This window comes from Takifugu rubripes, chromosome 3 (genome assembly GCF_901000725.2).
Source record: "Takifugu rubripes chromosome 3, fTakRub1.2, whole genome shotgun sequence".
NCBI classification, from domain to species: Eukaryota; Metazoa; Chordata; class Actinopteri; order Tetraodontiformes; family Tetraodontidae; genus Takifugu; species Takifugu rubripes.
Window position 1 is genome coordinate 13,621,596 of NC_042287.1, and position 19,581 is coordinate 13,641,176.

Sequence of the window (19,581 nt, forward strand, 5' to 3'; positions counted from 1 at the left end):
AAACGTGTAGAGGAACGGGCTGGAACTGCGCTGTTTGTTTCTGTATAGCCAGGGTTAGCAACAGAAATGCTAACTCTGGCTCTCCCGTTTTAGGACTAACAGCAAAAAGTCGTACTTTTCCCTCCTTCTGACTCGGACTCTCCAACCGGATCCAAAGGGGCCGGTGCAGGGGTTTATCCTGCTGCCTAGCTGGTGTAACACTGGAGTCACGTGAGCTGATCAGTGTGAGCGGACCGACAGGAGAGACGTGAGCAGCACAGGGACGAGAGGAAGGGAAGATCAGCAGAGGTTCCGCTTCTTCGCTCCCGTAATGACCGGTGAAATCAATTTACGGGCTTTCGGACCGTCCACCGTCCCCTCCCGTCTCACCGTCCTTTATCACACACTTGTCCTCACAGTCTATGATGTAGACTGAGAGGAACCGGGGATGGAGATCCATGGAGATGAAAGCTAGGAAGAGGTGTGCAGGTGGGATACAACAGATAATGACCATGTCATTACCTCCCGAGCAGACGCTACGGAACAGCCTGTATCACCACAGCACTGACCCCCCCAGGTTGGGTGAGGCAGAGGGAGGAGGCAGCGCAATTTCAGAGCCCCATTTTGTAAGAGGGTACGACATCCCCAGCTCCCGTTTTATAACAAAGCCCCGGAGCGCCGCGGAGCATCAGCGAGGAGAGAGCGAAAAACAGAGACACAATAATAACACCCGCTGGGAAGAGCCCGGACCGCCGCGCTCCCTGCTTCTATTAGGAAGACACGGATGTTTAAATGTATTTAAGTGAGTGTCCTCAAAGTAAAGAAAAGTTCTCCTTTAAAGTAGAAGAACCGGCTCAAAAAAAAAAAAGAAATATAGAAACTCGGCAAAGAAATAAAGTGTCTTTATAAAGAAAGAAATCTCGCAAATACGCCCTTGACCAGGGTTGAATGATTTCTGCATTATTAAAGCAATGAAAGTTTTAAATAATCCATATCAGCGCACACTCACGCTAGACTGAGCCTGTATTTTATGATGGAGATCATGCATGAGTTGATATGAATGACATTTTATTTAATTACTTCAATCAACGTAATATATTCGCTCGCGTATTCAAATTCCAGCTGTCCAAGCGTGTAATAATTACAATGACAACACATCAAGGCGCCGTCAAACAAATAATATGAAAATCCATGGAGAAGAAAAAAGATCTTTTAATTTGCAGAGGGTGGGGGGGAAAAGAATCGTCGTCATAAACGAGCGAGGGGGAGGGGGGTGTAAACAGCCTTCAAGAGGAGCTGGTTTTATCCTCCTGAAATCACAGTGTGTCACACACACATTTAAGTAATCAGCCTCGCACCCGGAGAAAAAAGAACCCAGGAATAAGCGACGCTCGCCAACGTTCCAAGCTAATTAACAAGTTCTTGTTTCAGCTGCAACCTTTGCAACAGTTTCTGAAAATAAATGGACGATTACGGCTCCAGAACCGGCCCATTAATGCAAACAAGAGAGGGAAATGCAACAAAAGAGACGGAGAGAAGGCGGAACGCTCTCCCGTCTCCCGTCTCCCGTCTGCAGGTCGAGCAGCAGAAGACGCTGAGATCCCAGGAGGCTGCCTGATGGCTTTAATTGGCCTCTGCTGGTGTGGAGCAGAGCGCCAGGATCCGTCTCCAGTAATGGAGGGAATGATGCCTCTCACAGAGGGGAGTGGGCACGTCCTGTACGCCTGCACTCTGAGGGGCCGTGAACCCTCACCTGCAGGGGAAATCATCCTTTAGGGGTGACGAGCACGAGATCCGATCGTCTTAAGACTTTGATATTATACATCACATATGGGCAAACGTGAAATAGCCTTGAGGGAGCGCAGCTAATAACTGTTATCTCTACTGGAAAATGACCGCAAATGTTGGTCTCTGAACAGATGCTGTTTGTTCCGGGCGGAACATCTCTGGAGCATTGGGAGGGGAAAAAAACCTAGAATAAGCAGAGCAGAGAGGAGGATATGCAAACAGCCTGTAAAAGGTCCCATCAGGTGGAAACAGTCCACAAACCTCTTTATGTAATTGTGCGTATGAGGGATCACTCTGCGTCTTTCATGGCTCCCCGCGGAGGAACCTGGTGCTGAGCTCGCGGAGCTGCTAAAAGCTGCATGATGTCACAAACAGACCTTGAAAGTGTGTCGGGAAAGACAAAGGAAATCGGACGGGGTGGGGGGTTAACGGGAGCCAGGGTGCCAGCGGAAATGGAGAAAGGCCTCTTTGGGTTTACGCTCCACGCGTTCCTTCTGTGGTCTCGGGCTGACGGAGAAGATCAATCCACAAAATTCAGCGCGCCCTGGAAACCAGCTGCCGTTCTAATTGCTCCTCGCTGCTGCCGTCCTCAGCGCCACTTCCATGCTAATGCTGCGCGAGGTGATGGCGCTGATTCTTCTCCCACTAACGAGCGCTGCATTTCCATACAGAACATGGCTTCCTTTGAGTGGAAGCGGCCCCCGTGCGCTCCATGTTGACAGGATTCTTGGCACTTTGGCCCCGTGCCGATTGGGGTTCCTAATGGGCTAAGCTGTGTTTACATTTCAAAGACTTTCACATGAATTATTGATGGATGTGAGTTGGCTTGTTCTTGGAACTGGACCTGGGAGGATCCATCCGGGCCTACCTGGCTCGTGTGTGTCATAAACACACTTTCAAAAGCGAGTGGTCTTCGTTCTGTTCATCTGTGTCTCGGTTAAACATGATTCGATTGAGAAAAACAAAAGTTTTGTCCTGAAATGAAAAGCGGACTGAGGCAGCAGGCTTGACTTCTGCATGGGAGAATCCCCCCCACCCCCCCCCCACCCCCGTGTTCCTGTTCGGAACGCCAATTTTTCCAGACCCTGATTTATTTTCTTGGCCATCTTTGGTGTCAGAAATAAAACAGCTTTTCCTGTGAAGTTTTGTCATATACTCTTGGAATGGATAAAGAAATTAACCATGTGGAGCAAAAAATAAAAAATAAAGGGATTTTTTCCCCTCCCCTCTGTTTTATTCCGTTTGCTTTGACGTTTCATCTTCTGGGCTTGAGCGAACCTGTCTGCCGCGGCGGCGGCGTGCCTGTGAGCAGCTGATGGGGTCTGAGGGCGCAACACCGGCGGAGCAAAAACTCTGCTTAATTAGTGCAACCGAGGAGTCGGTGTGATGTGTTTATCCCATTACTATGAGGTAAAGGCATCTTCAAATCGCAGCCTTTTGTAGGAAAGGCAGGAAGTTGTGGGAAAAAGGGAATGTTCTCATTGTTCCTGGTTCATATATGCAGCAGGTGAGCGCCCCCGCCCCCCAAAAAGGGAAGCCATGAGCTGTGGTTGGTGCCGTGCACGAGGCCTCCGCGCTGGGACACGGATCCACGTCATTGTTTTTCCACCCTGCTGGGTTAATCCAACCTGGCCAAATCCCTCTGCCGGGGAGGCCCACGTACACGCCGCCCCGCTGTGTCCAATATGCCACCTGCCTTCCTGGTTCCGCCCGCCACGGGGCTTCAGGCGCCACCGCGGCCCCTTTGTCAGCGAACAGACAGAGCCGTACGCACCATCACCTGGGCGCGTCGTCGCAGGCAGTCTCGGGACAAAAGCGTGTTCCTGAATCACAACAAAGCGTTAGGAGCTCCGCGGGATCTCCGCGGCTCTGTTATCGGGTGGCTCCGAGCAATCTGGGCCCGGCGCAGCAGCGGGTCGCTGAAAAACAGGGACGGCGAGCTCCTGTCCCGCAATTCTGTTTAGCATTTATAGACAAAGAGAAAACTGGGCCGGATCAGCGTGAATCCTCCCTGCGCACCAGAGATCACCCTAATCTGATCCATTAGACCAAACTGTTCTCATACCTAACTGAGGGGGTCTAGAGGAGGGTTCTGCCCGGGCGGAGGCGTCTCTGTGGAGCGCCGATGCACACATACCGCAGGGCAAAATGCTTAGTATTGATTTCTGTTTGGTATGTGCGTGCACGCCATTCCAGTTCTGAATGGCGGGTTTCCCCCTGAGCAGGTTTAGGAAGGTCGGACCCCCGACCGGCGTTCTATACGGAGGGATGGAAAATCTAATCACTGAGGAACATTCCAAGGCTCATTCGAGGAGCTGCTTTCAAACTCCTGAACGGCGTCACCTCAGATGGGCGTGAATCATCACGAAGGGTAAAAAAACCTCCCAAAGGCGAGACGAGACGTCCGGAAAGCAACAGATCGATCTGACGGACATGGACGCAGCTGCGAAGGTCGAGCTAATAATCTTTCATTGACTCAAACATAAAAAACAAGAAGCCGCCCATTTAAATGTCAGCGTCTGAAACAAATGGAGTGGCTAATTAATAATAACAAACTCAAGCAGCTCCTTTGGTCCATTAGCACCAGGAAATACGAGTTTATCGGGAGCTTTTCCTCAAAAGGGCTTGAAAAGTGCTTTGATAAAATTTCCTTTTAGCTGCAATCTCGGTCTCTCAGCGTCACCTCATCCCCACGGAGGGTTTGCAAGGCCCTCATGAAACTAGCAACCATGTTATTAGGGAGCGTTTCTACCTGCCGGGTCTCAGTCTGGGTTTACGAGTCGGCTGTAAATGGCCGGAAAGTTTGCGTGACGATACTTGTGTCGTGTTTATCGATTAACAAATGGCTGGAAAAGGCTAAATGAAGCTCCCGACTTTCTATTGGCCTCTCGGTGGGTCATTTGGTTTTAAGAATAAAAAGATATTAGCATCACAAACGATCAGGAGACCCATGACGGCGTGGAGAGTGTTGCACTAAACATTACAGTATATTGAGCAGAACGTCTCTGGCGTTAACTGTTATTCATTTACATAATAGCCTATTCTGCTCCTCTTCATGGTAGATTTGCTGTAATTCATTTCCTTGCTTATGAAGTGAGGTCCTTCCTTGAATCGCTGTACATTCGAGAGCTCTCCCGCCAAGTATTTTAATGGCGGCTTCCCGACACCCGGGAGCCAGGAAGCGGCGGCGCCGCGCCGGCATGTAGGTTTAATCCAAATCCTTTGTCTTCAGATGGACGTGAGACGAGAGACACGGATTCAGTCAAGTGTTAAATTACTGCTGACTGAACATACATTAGTGCGTTAGCATTTCAGCACAGCCAGAAATGTGCTTGAAAAGGAGTGGGGGGGGGGGGGGGGGGTTGGAGGTTTAGAGAGGAGGGGGCGGGATGAAGAGAAAGGCTCGCGTAGAGAGAAGTAGCATGGCGTGTACTGGTGAGGATGTAGGCTGACAGGTAAATTAGCATGTGAGGCTAATGGGGCAAACAGCAGCCGAGCCCTCCCAGGCACCCTTTCACTTTGACAAACAGGCAGCTCGGTGACCCAAATATTGCTTCTGTCACTCCGCGTCCCACAGACAGCGTGCAGCCCCCCCGCCGAAGACGGATCACGCTCCCAAGTGCACATGCAGACAAGGACGAGGCTCTTTCAGGGAAGAATAAACAAATTTCCCAACCATAGCGATGCCTTTGAGCTCCTGTGATTGATCAAGCGGGCCCTCTGCAGGATTCTAAGGCAAGTGTGAAAAGAGGGATCGCAGCTGGTCTCCTGAGCGGAGCACATGAACTTGTTGGGAATCTGCTCGCCGAGGCGAGTGCCGCGTGCCCCCCCCCCCACACACACAGGAGGAATCAATAGTCACCTGAGAACCTCTGTCGTTCGCTTTGCTTCCAATTGTGCTGCTGTGCGCAGCCCTGTAGCCCAGCCTCACCCATTAATCAACACATTTGCAGCGTGGGAGCACGGGTGTGCACGTGTGCGCATGCATAAATGTTGGCAGACCTTTGCACATGTTCACCTGCAGACCTTTGCACACGAGCCGCCACGGTTGGGTGTGGGTGTGAGCCTATATCGGCGCTGCCGTCTCCACGCTGCGGTCGCCTGAACGTTTCATCTAATCATTAAACGCTGACAGGCTTCACCGAGCAGAGCTACTCATCCCCGTCAGAGGAATACTGGCCCTGACTTCATTAGCCCTGTTAGCACTGAGCTGCTTTACTCTCGCTCACACCTGGCTTAACCTGCGTGGTGACAAAAACGCTGCAAGGGTGAGAGAGAGAGACAAAAGGCGTTTAGAAGAAGAGGGAAAGGTGCGGAGGTGAGAGCAGCAAGGGGGAGGACGTGTGAGCGAAAGTTTCAAAGGCGCCAGGAGAGACGGGGCTCAAAGTGGCGTTTGAAGTGAGAGGGGTTCGCAAATGCAAAATAAAATCAATCAATTAAACCGCCTCGCAACGAATCAATTAGGCGGCTCGTGCATCGACAGCTCGAGTGCTCGAGTGCGGCGTGAGGCTGCGGCGTGAGGCTGGGGCATGGGGCGTGGGCGTGAGGCTGGGGCATGGGGCGTGGGCGTGAGGCTGGGGCATGGGGCTGCGGCGTGAGGCTGGGGCGTGAGGCTGCGGCGTGGGGCTGGGGCGTGAGGCTGCGGCGTGGGGCTGCGGCGTGGGGCTGGGGCGTGAGGCTGGGGCGTGAGGCTGCGGCGTGGGGCTGGGGCGTGAGGCTGGGGCATGGGGCGTGGCCGTGAGGCTGGGGCATGGGGCTGCGGCGTGAGGCTGGGGCGTGAGGCTGCGGCGTGGGGCTGGGGCGTGAGGCTGCGGCGTGGGGCTGCGGCGTGGGGCTGGGGCGTGAGGCTGGGGCGTGAGGCTGCGGCGTGGGGCTGGGGCTGGGGCATGGGCCGTGGGCGTGGGGCTGGGGCGTGGGGCTGCGGCGTGGGGCTGCGGCGTGCTCAAGAATTAGCGCTGAACTGACACTAGTGTGCAAACAAAAGGAGATATGCAGCCTTCTCAGAACCCCCCCCCCCTTCAGCTCCATACATCAGTGAACGGCTCAAGCGAAACCCCCCCCCCCCCCCCCCCCCTCCTCCTCCTCCCTCTGGGGACGGGGACGTTGATTCAGGCCTTCTGATAAATGTACGGCTGCCATTTTGGGGATGGAAGCAGAAAGATGTCTCCAGGAGACTGCTGATGCAGCACAGGTGCAATATATACAAGAGGGAGGAGGGGGGCGGCAGAAGGGGGGGGTGGACACGTGTTGGACGGGTGGGGGGGGGGCTGAAGAATAAGAAGAAATGACAATGCAGTCGTGCAGCGTGTGTACAGCTTGCTGCTCTGACGGATGCATATGCACCTGTATACGGCGCCATTGTGCCACTTGAATGGCTGCAGGGGCGGAAACGTCACGCACCTCACGCCGCTCCGCGGGCTTCTGTTCCCAGTGCAAGCGTGTCACTTTTCTACCATTATCCCTCTATACCTCAAGGCCCCGCGCCCGGTTTATGGACCGCCGCAGCGCTCCGGAGGAGCAGATTACAAACGAGAACCATCAGCGCCCACGTGTCAGACGTGCACGGCCGGCATTTGTTTACTGTCAGGGTTGCGTGGCCTCTTCATCTCCCTCCTGCACGCGTGGCTCCCAGAGCTCCACCCACATTCATCAGGCCCCCGCTGAGCCACATCACTTACCTTTATCGCCCGTCTGACAATGGCGCTCAGCACAGTCATCACACGGGGTTCAGAGTAATGTATGTCTGCGCTGTGTGTGTGTGTGTGTGTGTGTGAGAGTGTGTGTGTGTGCGAGTGTGTGTGACCTGTCATAGGTCGGCGCTATCAGCGCCGCTCTCGCTGTATCTACGAGTGGCTTCATCTGAAGTGGCGCGCGGCGACAGACGGGAGCGGGGATGTGGTTTAAACGTGCGGGGCGGATCGTATCAGGCGGCGTGATCACTCTCCCACGTTCCGGCTCAAATACAAACAATCTATAGGTTCGCACAACCGCGGCGGCGACGGCGGGGGGGGGGGCATATTTCCGCTGACTGAATCACAAGAGCGTGTCACAACATCGGCCACCAACAAGGAAGGTAGAGCACTGGGAATACTGGGAGGAGACTCTCCGCCCCGGAGCTGCTCTGACAGTTTCCTGTAATCTTACACGATCAAAACAGCCTCCAGATGCCATCGTACCCCCCCCCCCACCACCACCTTGCTGAGTCTCCTCCCAGAATGCATTTTGACTGCGAACAATCCCGTCCTCCAGCCTCAAATTAGCATCGACGGGAGAGTGCGGAGGAGTCTAATCGGAACTGTGATTATTCTTAACGCCAGACTGGAAGAAAGCGATGCATAAACATGGCGTGTGGGCCGTCTGTCGGCGCAGGATAGCGGGATCGTTTAAGCTAGGTGTCAGTGGGTGTGAGTGATTGAGTCGGTAATCAAACAGACTGTTCTGTAAAGGAAAACACGCAGCCACTTAATTTCAAATCAAAATCAACAACAAGGTGTTGCTTTTTTTCCCCCACCTCATTAGCAGAAACAGGAAGCAGACGCAGCAGAAAATGCACAGGCATGCACAGCTGTGTGTGTGTGTGTGTGTGTGTGTGTGGGGGGGGGTCTGTGTGTTCTGTCTTACCTTTCTGCGATGACACGGTAGAACCTGCAGGGTGGAGAGAGAGGGGACACAAGCGGAGGCGTTAGGAGCATAAAATGCAGCAGCAGGAGCAAAACAAGTGAACCAGGAGGAGACCTGGGACCCGTCTGGAACATCCATTTCATGAAGCTTTGCAGCGCACGTGAACACAGAGCGACGAAAAATAAAAACAAACACTGGAAAAAGGCACGTCGGGTGCAAAGACGAGGGTCTCCAGACCCCCGGAAGCCCCTCCGTCTTTTAACAGAGCTCTCAACCACGAGGCTGGGCTGAACCTTCAGAGCAACACCAGCAAATCGGATCCTCTCAGCCAGTTCTGCTCGGGCCGGCGGCCCCCGAGAGGGGCTCCCCGTCCACGTGTTCAGGATCAAACCGCGGCGCTGGGAGGGAAGGACGGAGCGCCTCTTGTTTTTCGCGGACTATCGACGTGGAGTGCATCAGGTGTGTTTGCGGAGGAGGAAAATCCGGTGAATTCAGCTTATTGTCCTCATGAAATATTTACCAGGACGCCGCCCGCCGGCTCCCGAGGTGTCACTTTTATTTAATAGACTCGTCAAACCTGCCTGCTTTTACTTTGTCCTTTCAGCAGTCGGGATCCGTCGGAACGTTTCTGCGCTGGCCGAGCGCCCAAACCCCCAAACGGCCGCAGACGCGGGACGGGAATAATTGAATCCGAACGGATTTGTGTGCCGGGGAGTGATAATCCGAAGCTCTGCCTAATTGCCAGAGTAAAGATGGCGTCCGCTGCGGGAGGGGCGGCGTGGGTGTTTATCGTGGCGTGGGATTGGACTCAGCTTCGGGGCTTTCAGCACTTTTGTTTTGTGAGGTGTTACAGTGGATTTGAGCAAATATTAGCTCTCTGCTTATTACACGGTCTGATTGGCCGCTGTGTGACTGTCCAGAAGCTTCTGCGTGTCAGGCCTTATCAGAGAGGAGGCTTCAAATAATTAGCCAGTCAGGCACTCTGGCAGCGCGGCGCAGCCAACCTCATCACCCCGAGAAAATCCAGGATTCTGCCCTTCACACCAAAGGCTTACAAACTCTCAGCATATTTAAGACCTTCCTGGTATCCGCAGAGGCCATAAAGTCACCCGGAATTATCTGCATTTTTAATACACTGAATAGAATATGCAGGCGGCGGGAGCAGGGGGCCGCGTTCACGCGCTGGGAGCAGGGAAGTGGCTTTTTCCAAGAGTCTCTGGTCAAAAAATAATCAATAAAAGTTGATGTGATCATCAGATCCCCTTAACAGGGTGATTAAAGCAGAGGTCATTGGATTCCTGGATAGCTGTTTCGTTTAGCCTAGCTTCATTCAGGGGTTCTGGGATCAAAAACGTGGACTCTCATGGACCCTGATGGATCCATGGAGCGAGATCAGTTCAGGATTTACTTCTTAATGCATTTTTTATCATCTATCTAACGTATAGCAACACGTTACCCGGATATCTGCTAACCCTTGTTTACTGATTAGAGCCAGAAACAGCTCCTCAGCCGTCGCCACAGCAGCTGCGTCCGACTGTAGGTGGCTGAAGACGAGGAGAAGAGCTGGACGGACGCGGCGCTTCCGTAATCAAGTGTGCGGTTCACTCAATTACGCCACAGCGGAAACAAACGCAGCGTCCTCTAATGATTTACCACCATTGATAAATCATCCCTGGAATCTAATTGGGATAAATTCCAGCGCCGGAGCGGTTTTGTTAATTACACACTGGCGGGGAGACGGTGACAGTCCATCAGTCCAGGTTAGGAACTAAAGAAGCGACTAAGTGAGTGATGGAGGCTCCGGTTAATTGCAGTGATGGGACGAGCGACACTGGTGCGTCAGCACTGTGCCGAGTGAAACCCCGTATCGGTGCGTGTATCGCTTTAAGAAAGAATCACGTGACCGATACAGGAATCGTATCGTTTGGATGTGCCGCGCCAAAGTGTGTTTATAAGGAAACAAACTGTATCGACCTGTCGTGGGTTTGTTGGATGGAGTTTTGCAGTTGCGCAATTCTGGATCGTTCTAAGAAGTTTTGGCAGATACTCGTGACAGAACCAGAAAACATCTCCACATCTGCATCAACTTGCACTTAAAACTCTCTGCTCACCATCGTCATCTGCACCGTGTGAAAGAGTATTTTCTGAGGCTGGGGAGCTGCTGTCTAAGAGGAGAAATCGCCTCCAAAAACTTTTGTTCCCCAATAAAAATTCATAAACTAATCACTTTTTTGTATTATTTGATATGATTTAACAGTTAAGTTAACAAAAAATGTGTGTACATAAGTAAAAAATTGTAACTCAAATTTGCTATATTTTACATACCAACTCAGTTTAGCAAACAAGGAATTCCTTTACCTGCAATCATTTTATAACTACTGCAGGGGTCACTATCAGGTGACCAACACAGTATCAATACAGTGCCGACTGTACACTCCTTGAGGTATCATCGTCCCATCACTAGTTAATTGCCACCATTGACCTGGACGGCCATGTTTCCAGCAGGGTTGAGGAGATTGGGCGTGGCCATGTGAGGTAGAAAACATCATTCTGGATCATGCCTGACGGAAATAACACTTATATGTTTGTAGCTAAATGACAAAAGGATCCGTTTGATCATTATTGATCAGGAGAGATGAGCCAGAAGCATCAGTCGGGAAATAATGGATGAAAATGGAGAAAAAACACGGAAAAAGCCCCACGTGATCTGAGAGGATAATTGAAGGCAGCTGAGCAGGAAGGAGCCACAGGTGGAGGAGCATCGGCACAATCATGAACAGGACCTGCAAGGACCCAACAACCTTTGCAGAACAACACACCACAAAGGTCACGCGAGCGGGTGACCTTGGACGATAGAAGGGTCACGCCGGCCTAATCCCACCCTCGTTTTAGATGGATCAAGTCATTTCCACGTGATCTTACTTTTGTGATCTGTGTGTGTGTGGGGGGTTGTTACACACCTCAACACGCGCATGTGTGTTAACCGCTCTGTCCTGCGGCACCTGAAAGCCTCATGCAGCACGACTGGTGACGCTAAGGGCTTAAAAGCATCGGCCTGAGCTCCTTCCACAGAAGGAAACAGGAAGACTCCACACAATGCTAACGTTTAATTAGCTGAGCGCGGCGCATGCTCAGGCGCGCCGAGCACGGGGAGCGCTGCCTTCTCGCTCATTATGTCCTAATGAGTTGTCTATTAATGAAAAGGGAAAGCATTTATTTTGCCAGCACAAAAGGTTCGGCTGAATTAATTACCGCACGAGCGCCGCCAAATGAAAACACCGAGTGTGGCATCGCTCTTATGTGGCACATTTCCCATTAAGCAGCCGTTATCTAAGCGCGGCGACACGGCGCCGGGAGCCGGGCCCTTTCAGGGCGCTAAGACCCAGCTTGTCTGGACACTCTCAATTCGGATGGTGTCTTCGTGGCAGGAAGGCGAGAAGAAGACTTGAAAGAAGTCAATCTGAACTAAAATTGCTCCGCTCCGATCGGACCACCTGGCTTTTAAAACTAATGAGAGATGTCGCTCTGGATTAATTCCTACCAGCATCGACCTCTTTTCCAGCGCACCTTTAAATAATGAAGGGGTAATTGCGTCCCCTTTCTAGTTTTTAGGCTAATTTGCGCTCAGGTTGTGCCATTTTACGAGCCAAATGGAGATAGACAGGTCATAATTGGGCTGCTGTAAACGGGCCTCGGATGTCAGCAGGAAACGGGGCCTGAGAATGGGGTTCCTGCGATGATAATAAAGAACTTCTTTGTTGTTCTGCATCCAAATGATGGTCTAAATGCTCCTAACAGCCATTAATGGCTCCCAGTCCCACTCGATTCCCCTTGAAGAGGTCCAGGGCGCAGAAATCCAACCCTCTGACAGATGGTCCTTGATCAGATATTTGAGTCTGGGCAGCCAGGTCACCCGTCTGGACACGGGAATTCTGCCTGGCCCTGGGGACGAGAACCGCATCTGAACGTCCGGCTCCGGTTCCACAGCCAGGCAGAAAGTGTCCTGGCAGGAACGCCGGAGCTGTGCAGGCCGCTGTCACTTGGCCTCATGAGGAAATCATTTGGATCTTCAGGCTAATCGCTAAAATGCTAACGCAGCCCGCCTCATCGCTGCTTTGATTGCGTCCGGCTAAGAGGAAAACCGCCAGCAACAGCGGCAGACTTGGTAAAACCGGAGTTCTGACAACTAAAGAGAAAAGCCTGATCAGATAAACCCCACTCAGATGAATGAATCTATCGGTATTTCTATTTTTAATGTCCCGCTCCATCTTCCCTCCTCTCCCCGCCGTCATTGACGCCGCCGCCGCAGAGAGAGCCCGGTGAATAAATACGACAGCCCGGGCTTTATTTATCCTCCCCCGTGACAGTGGCGGGCTAAAATGGCAGGGTTTTTTTTCGGATATGACCTTCAGTTGGAGTGGTCCCCCATCAGTCATCTCTGCCACCCACAGATCAGGCTCTGGATGTAGTGGTGTGTCCCCCCCCCCGGCCCGCCCACAGCTGCCCAACAGCAGATTTTTTTCTATTTTAGTTCCTCCTCCTACCCTTGACCCATCTTTGTTTCTGCAGATGTTCACGACACCCCCAGCGTCTTTCTTTAAATATTTATTTTCATGCAGGCTAATCTGATAGAATTAATCCCACCTAAGCCCCGCCCACCTCCAATTACACTCTTTTCATTTTTTGCAGCAGAAACGGGGAAAAGCTGTCGGCTCAGCGTCCACGGCTGGAATATCGCAGCATAAACAGCCCCCGAGCCACAGATTTATTCTTTTTTAGCCATTATCTACCGCATCATCCCTCATCGTCAGCTTGTCATCGTGTTATCGGAAGCGCTGACACGTCGTCTGATAACGTTAAACTATAAACGCAACGTTATTATTTTCCATGACTGAGGAAGCGAGGCAGCCATGATGAAAAGCTAAGCCGTGTCAGCTCTGATTACGCCGTTCAAAAAGACATTAGAGTTGAGGATAGCGATTATTCATAATGTAGGTAGACAACCTAATGCTGCTGAACGCCCGCCCCCTCGCTGCGGCTTCGGCAAATCATCTGTCCTCCGTCAAAGATATGTTGGGGACAAGAGTCTCTCCCTTCTAACAGGTAAAACACAAATCAGGTAGAGCATTATCATCGTCCAGACCTGGACCTGGACTGTTCTGGACCCCCGAAGGTGCGCTGTGGTAGCGACATGATGTAAGCCGACATCCAGGAATTCCATCTTTTTGAGGTTGATGGTTCAGAGTGTCCCACAGATGCTCTATGGGAGCGACATCTGACTCTGACTATATTATACTACTGGCAAAGGGACCATTGTCCCCAGGAAGACCTGGACCCAGTGGCTGAACAAGCCACTTTGCCAGAAATAAGATATGATAATTTTCCCTTCTTCATGATCAATAATTCCAAAAATCCTCAAATATATGATAATTCGATGCATTCATTAGCAAACATAATCAGGATACGTATGCTCCCTTATTCAATAAAGAGCTTGATTGAATTAGGCTCTGCACAGATGTACACATACGATCCATACTGCACTTACGTCACACACACACACACTTGCAGTCAATCAGAGTGCTGATTAATTTGAATGAGCAGCATCTGACAGGGGCTGTATGGACGGTTTAGATTATTATTTCCATCCAAATTGGGAATCGCAGGACATAATTTTGGACTTTTAAAGGTTGAGAAAAGGCTGGAAGTACTTGAGCGGAGCGGGAAAACAGGCTCCGGTTGGTGGCGGACAGCTGCGAGCGCTTAAACGCCACCTCGTTATTGCGTTGCGAGGCCATAAACATAAGAGGGGGAGCAGAAACGTCGACAGGTGATGCGTGCAGGTTCGAGACTGCCGCGTCTCCATTTTGTAAACCCCATTTTATAGCTGCAGTAAATGATGCTGGTTGCAGTCATCTCGGAATCAGATGCAACACGGAACACTCTTTTTGAGGTAATGTTTTGTCGCTCACGCTTTCACCCAACCCCCCCCCACACACACACACACACACACACACACACAGTTAAACCATCGGTGCACATTTAAGGAGGACTATGAGTATTATGCGAGTAGGCCGGTAATAATTGCCGAAGCCTCGGGCTACGACGTGCATCCATAACCTATGTGCTCAATCAAAACAGATATAATAATTAGCTTCAGGACAGCGTGAACTTTGTGTTAAACACTGAAAATGAACACCCTGTTAAAATAAGAGGCTTTTTTTGATGTTGCTAAAGAGACAAAAGGCTAAATAAAGCGCGCTGTGAGGCGTACAGAGGCGTACGAGGGAGGGTTAGAGGAGCAGCGTCCTTAAATATTTTCAGAAATAATTCACATGACTCTGGTGAATAATTTAACGGGAGGGCGCTGATTTCACTTACAGCTCGTTTTCAGCGTGCAGGCTGACAGACAGGATGGAGTCAAATATCAACTCGCTCAGCGAGAAAAAGGCTGGAGATGTTCTGCTGCTCAGAAGGTGGTTTGGCCCAGTTTACCTGCACAACAGTGCACAGGTAACACTCAGACAGCCTTTTCTCTGCTGCTTGTACATGAAAAGGTCATAAAAACCTGTGACGGACAGGCCTGACAGATATGCGGGCATGTTTAATTCAGCACCACGGACAGCTCCGCTAACGGGAGGAGGCTCGCGTCGGCGTTAGCGTCGTGATTTTCAACCCGAGCTTCCACTCGTGGACGACTCCAGAGGTCAGTAAGGAAACACCCAGATGGAAGCCTGAGCTCATCACCAGCACCGGTTAGATCAGGACTCAGTGATGACCGCTCAGCCAGTCAGGGAACCACGACAGCAGAGGGGAAGCAGAACAGAACCACCAGAACGTCTGTTTACACAGTTATTCCATCATTTGTGGAGACGATTCAAACTCTGGACGTCCGTTATTAAATTTACCCCTGGCATCATTTACTTGTCTCACATTACATGTCATTGCTACGCCCGTGGTTACGCTACCAGGCGATTAGTGGAAATGCAGACACTGATGAGGTCACGGGGACTAGAAACTAATTTTAGGGCATGAAAATATATCAGTATATAATATATCAGGACCAACATTCTGTTGCCGATGGACAAAAGAGCGAAGCTGCGGCTTTATTGGGACCACCTACTGTATCAGTGATGGAAACATGTGGCACCCCGATGCTGACGAGCAATGAGTGAGAGGGATTAGCGCGAGATGGCCGACAGCGATGTAACACTTTGAGGAAAACAGACAGGCAGAGCTGAGACAACCAAGACGTATTTGCTCAGTGGAATGAAAAGTAAGATAAATACCGAGCTGAGGATGAAGTGAGAGAAGAGTGGGACATGTGGGGATGCAGGACGGACCGAGGGATTAGCACACTCTGTCACACTGTCACGCCCAAAAGGCACCACTGTCAGTCACACACACACACACACACACACACACGATTCTGTTTTCAAGCACATTCCTGCTGCTAAAGTGGGCTACAGCAGGAGAAAAGAACAAAAAGTCTTTTATTTTCCAGACGTGAGAGGAAAATGGAGAACGTATTTACGGTTCGCACGTCTACGGTCGCTCTTTTTTGTTCCTGACGGCTGCAGGAAGGAGAAACGGCGCAGCGGAGGGCCGTTCAGATCAATCTCACAGCACCGCTCAGGGGTCAGGGGGTCAAAGCCGAAGCTATTTCAGCTCAACTGCTGCACTTTGGGCACAATTCGGTAATCCGACTCGTTTTGAGTCCAGGTCTGCAAACGCCTCAAAGGAAAAGAGAACAGAGGGAGGAACAGAACGGATTAAATGCACCATCACGTCACATCACGTAATCTGATGAGATGGGGGGGGGGGGGCGCACACACACACACACACACACACAGTGCCCGAGGGTGAAAACACACAGTCTCTTCTTGGATTTGTCAATTATGGAGATGAATAACGGCCCTACACAGAACACTGATGTCACGGCGACATTGACCTTTGACCCCAGGAATATTAATCCACTTAAAACCGCGTCGTGTCTTTCGCATCCATCCGCTGGCAGTAAAAACAGCTGCACGGATTCTCGGGTTACATCATCTTAACATGTGACGCATCTGACGACTTCCGTGACCTTAATTATCGTCGCCTGCTGACTAATTTCTGGATGCTCTACCAGCAATTCCTGGAGGTCGTGGTGGCCACCGCGGCCACATGCTGCGTCCTGAGAGCGTCATCCCTGATTGTGGCATTAATTATGCAGCGATTATGGGATGTCTGCACTAATTGGATTTACGTCTCAGCTCGTCGGAGGCGGGGAAACGGCGTCACCTGTGCGAGTTCTGTCACATCACCCAGTTTGACGCTGCGCTACCTGGCGAAAACAGTCCCAAACTGGCTCCGTGATGCGTTCAAATGCATTAAACAGAGATGGAGGAATAAACAGAAAGCTCTTTAAACAGAGCTTCAGCCTGTTTAGACAGAAACACCTGCACTGTTCAAAAAAAGAATATTCTCTGCTCCAGTGCCAAATCACACTTGAAAAATCTGCCCTGCAGAGCCTCTTTTCTCTTTTTTTTTTATTCACAGCATTAAACCTGCTATGAACATAATAACCCACGCCAGCTTGTCCGGGATCACACAGGCAAGGCTTTTAAGCAAATGGCAGTTGTGCAAACTAAAATGGCAGTGCAGAAAGTCAATTCAGAAGCTGAAAGCTCTCACATCGCTGTCATTAACAAGGTTGCTGGAATAGCAATTAGCCCCTCTTACGGTGCTCACAACAAAAACGTGGAGGTATTTCTAAAAAAAAACAAAAAAACAAGACAGGACAGGGGAGAAAAACTGGATATACAGCTGGAAAACGGAGCGCGTTTCTACAAACCCCACACAAGAAAACACCGTGCGGGTCTGAAGAGGCGGTAATAATTCAGATTTATACAGCGTGCTTAGCGTGTGTAGAGAGTATGGATTACACGTTCGCCACGGCGCTTCGTTCACACTATTTATGAAAGTGTAAAAACAACTTTTAAATCTATCCTGGGTCGATTACGAGGCGGCGGTGGAGATAAGCTGCTTTTCCAGCGAGCGGGACGGGTTCGGCACAGAACGCCGGCTGGGAGGGGAACCGAACAACGCCTCTGTGGGCGGAGCCAGACACAGAACACCGCTGATTGGCTGAAAGACTCATCACTCGTGAGCGTCCCCGTGGTATCCGTCAGAAGAGGAAAAAGAGGACTCGCCGCTCAGGGAGGACTCGGCGCCGTTCAAGTTCCTATTTTTATAAATCCTTTCAGGGGGCCAGAACTTCCGGTGAATACGCGAGCTGCTACGTTCCGTCACGCTGCGACGATGTCACCCCGGGCTGGGAAGACCACCGACGTGAAGACGGATCGTACGAGACAGTAAAACCGCACGTTAGTGGTATTTATAGAGGCGACTCAGCACGAGATCTCGCAGAAACTCACGTGAGCCGACGTGATTTGGGAAGGAGAGCAAAACGGAGGCGGATCAGCGTGGTCCGGCCTGGCATTTACCCTCTGCAAACACGCTTTGTTTCATTAACTGTCTGGCAAAAGCAGCAACATAATTAGCCCAACGCCACCGGTGTTTGATTTTCTACTCCTGATAAACTCGAGGGAGCGTTTGAGTGACTTAAGGACGAGAAATGGAGAAAAACCTGCAGTGTGAGGGGCTCGAATTTAAAAGACAGTTCAACAAAGCCTCACAAAAAACATCACAAAAGCCTTGTTGGCTGTAATTTGTAACACTGCACCTCTTGGTGGCAACAATGCTCTTTATTTAATGTCCTGGTAAAATCTTTGGTGTGAAGCTTTTGGGAGCAGGATGGAGGGTAATGAGGAGGCTAATCTGATTAAAACCAGCTCCTCGGGCTGCTCTGGACCTGCCATCAACCTGCAGACACTCCTGCCCGATCCATCAGCGCTCCGCCCCCACCGAGCGCACGGAGCGAACCGCGCACGTCCCAGCCGCTGTCCTCGGCTGAGACATAACGAACACTCCTGGAGCCTCGCTCTTTATTAAAGAGCTGCCACCGAAGCCCCCCGGGGGGAACCGGCGGTGCAGAGATGTGACATGGAACAAATACTGCCTGTTGGAGGGAGCTCAAAAGACCAAATGCCAACGCCGACCTTTGATTCTGCAAATAAGAAGAAAGAAAACGGCGCATAATGACTGGATAATGCTGATGTTCTCAGCACAACACCTACATACGGAGAGCGACGGGTGCCGGGGAGAATGAATTACACAGACAATTAGCAGGAGGAAACAAAAGCAGATTTAATCAGCTCCCCCAAACTCTGCCCTCACTGCACACAAAGGAACGCGGGCAGAGCTCTGCTGTTGTTCTAAAGGCTGTGGAACCAGGAACCACGAGTCTTTCTCCCCGTTTTTGCAGAAATGTACGAGGCTGTTAGCGTTTTTTGGGGGGCATCGGCTTCCTCCACACTTCCGCCCCCTGCGGGCTGTCGCTAATCCCACTCACGCCCAGGAAGGAGGAACAACGTCACCTATTACCCACTGAACCGTCGCGTGGAGGCCTGCGGGATGATTACCAGCAGGGACGCTCGGCCTGCGGAGAGGAAAAGCATCTCCTGCCTGAAGCTTTCGGGATGAGCCCCGCTGGCCAGCCTTAAGATGCTGATGCCTCATTTTGGAGAGGGACGAAGAGGCAGTTCCATTACCGGAATGGGCTTCGCACAAGTGGAACACACAGTCCCCTGAGCAGAGTGCTCACAACCTGCAATGTGGAAGCCAAAATGGAGGAGACGGAGGTGCTGGATTCAGCGGCGAGTCTGAACAGCCGGCCGGACTGGGGAGTCGTGGCACCTCGTTGGTGCAGTTTCACCCAATATTTTTAATATGGAATTCTGAACAAAGGCTTTGGGAATGAAGTGGGAAATGAATTCTGACAGACGTCCCGCTGCAGACGGATCTGCCTGCTTGTCTTCTTTCATTTGTGCCTGAATGAATCCATCCTTCTTCTCCCAGACGTCCAGCGTCTGGATACAAGCCTGCGATTCGACGGCCCAGGATGACAACAAGGCAACCAGACCCGCGTTTCCAAGCACATGGGGCCAAATCCAAAGTGTGACGGCAGCCATGCGCCACTTATCTCCCTCTGAAGCAAAACAGAACCGAGACCCTGTTTGGAGCATCGCTGATGGACGGCAGGACAATACCGGGATGTGAGGAGCAATAAGGCAATAAGAGCTACTGGTTTGA

General features: G+C 51.2%; 1 protein-coding gene across 1 annotated transcript in view; it reads right to left on the reverse strand.

Moving 5' to 3' along the window:
* LOC101069589 (cadherin-4-like) overlaps positions 1–19,581 on the reverse strand; it is a 130,096-nt gene that overhangs the window by 63,458 nt on the left and 47,057 nt on the right. Inside the window, exon 3 of the mRNA XM_029833641.1 lies at positions 8,389–8,412. Coding sequence (XP_029689501.1) covers positions 8,389–8,412 — 24 coding nt within the window. The remainder of the gene's footprint in view (positions 1–8,388; positions 8,413–19,581) is intronic.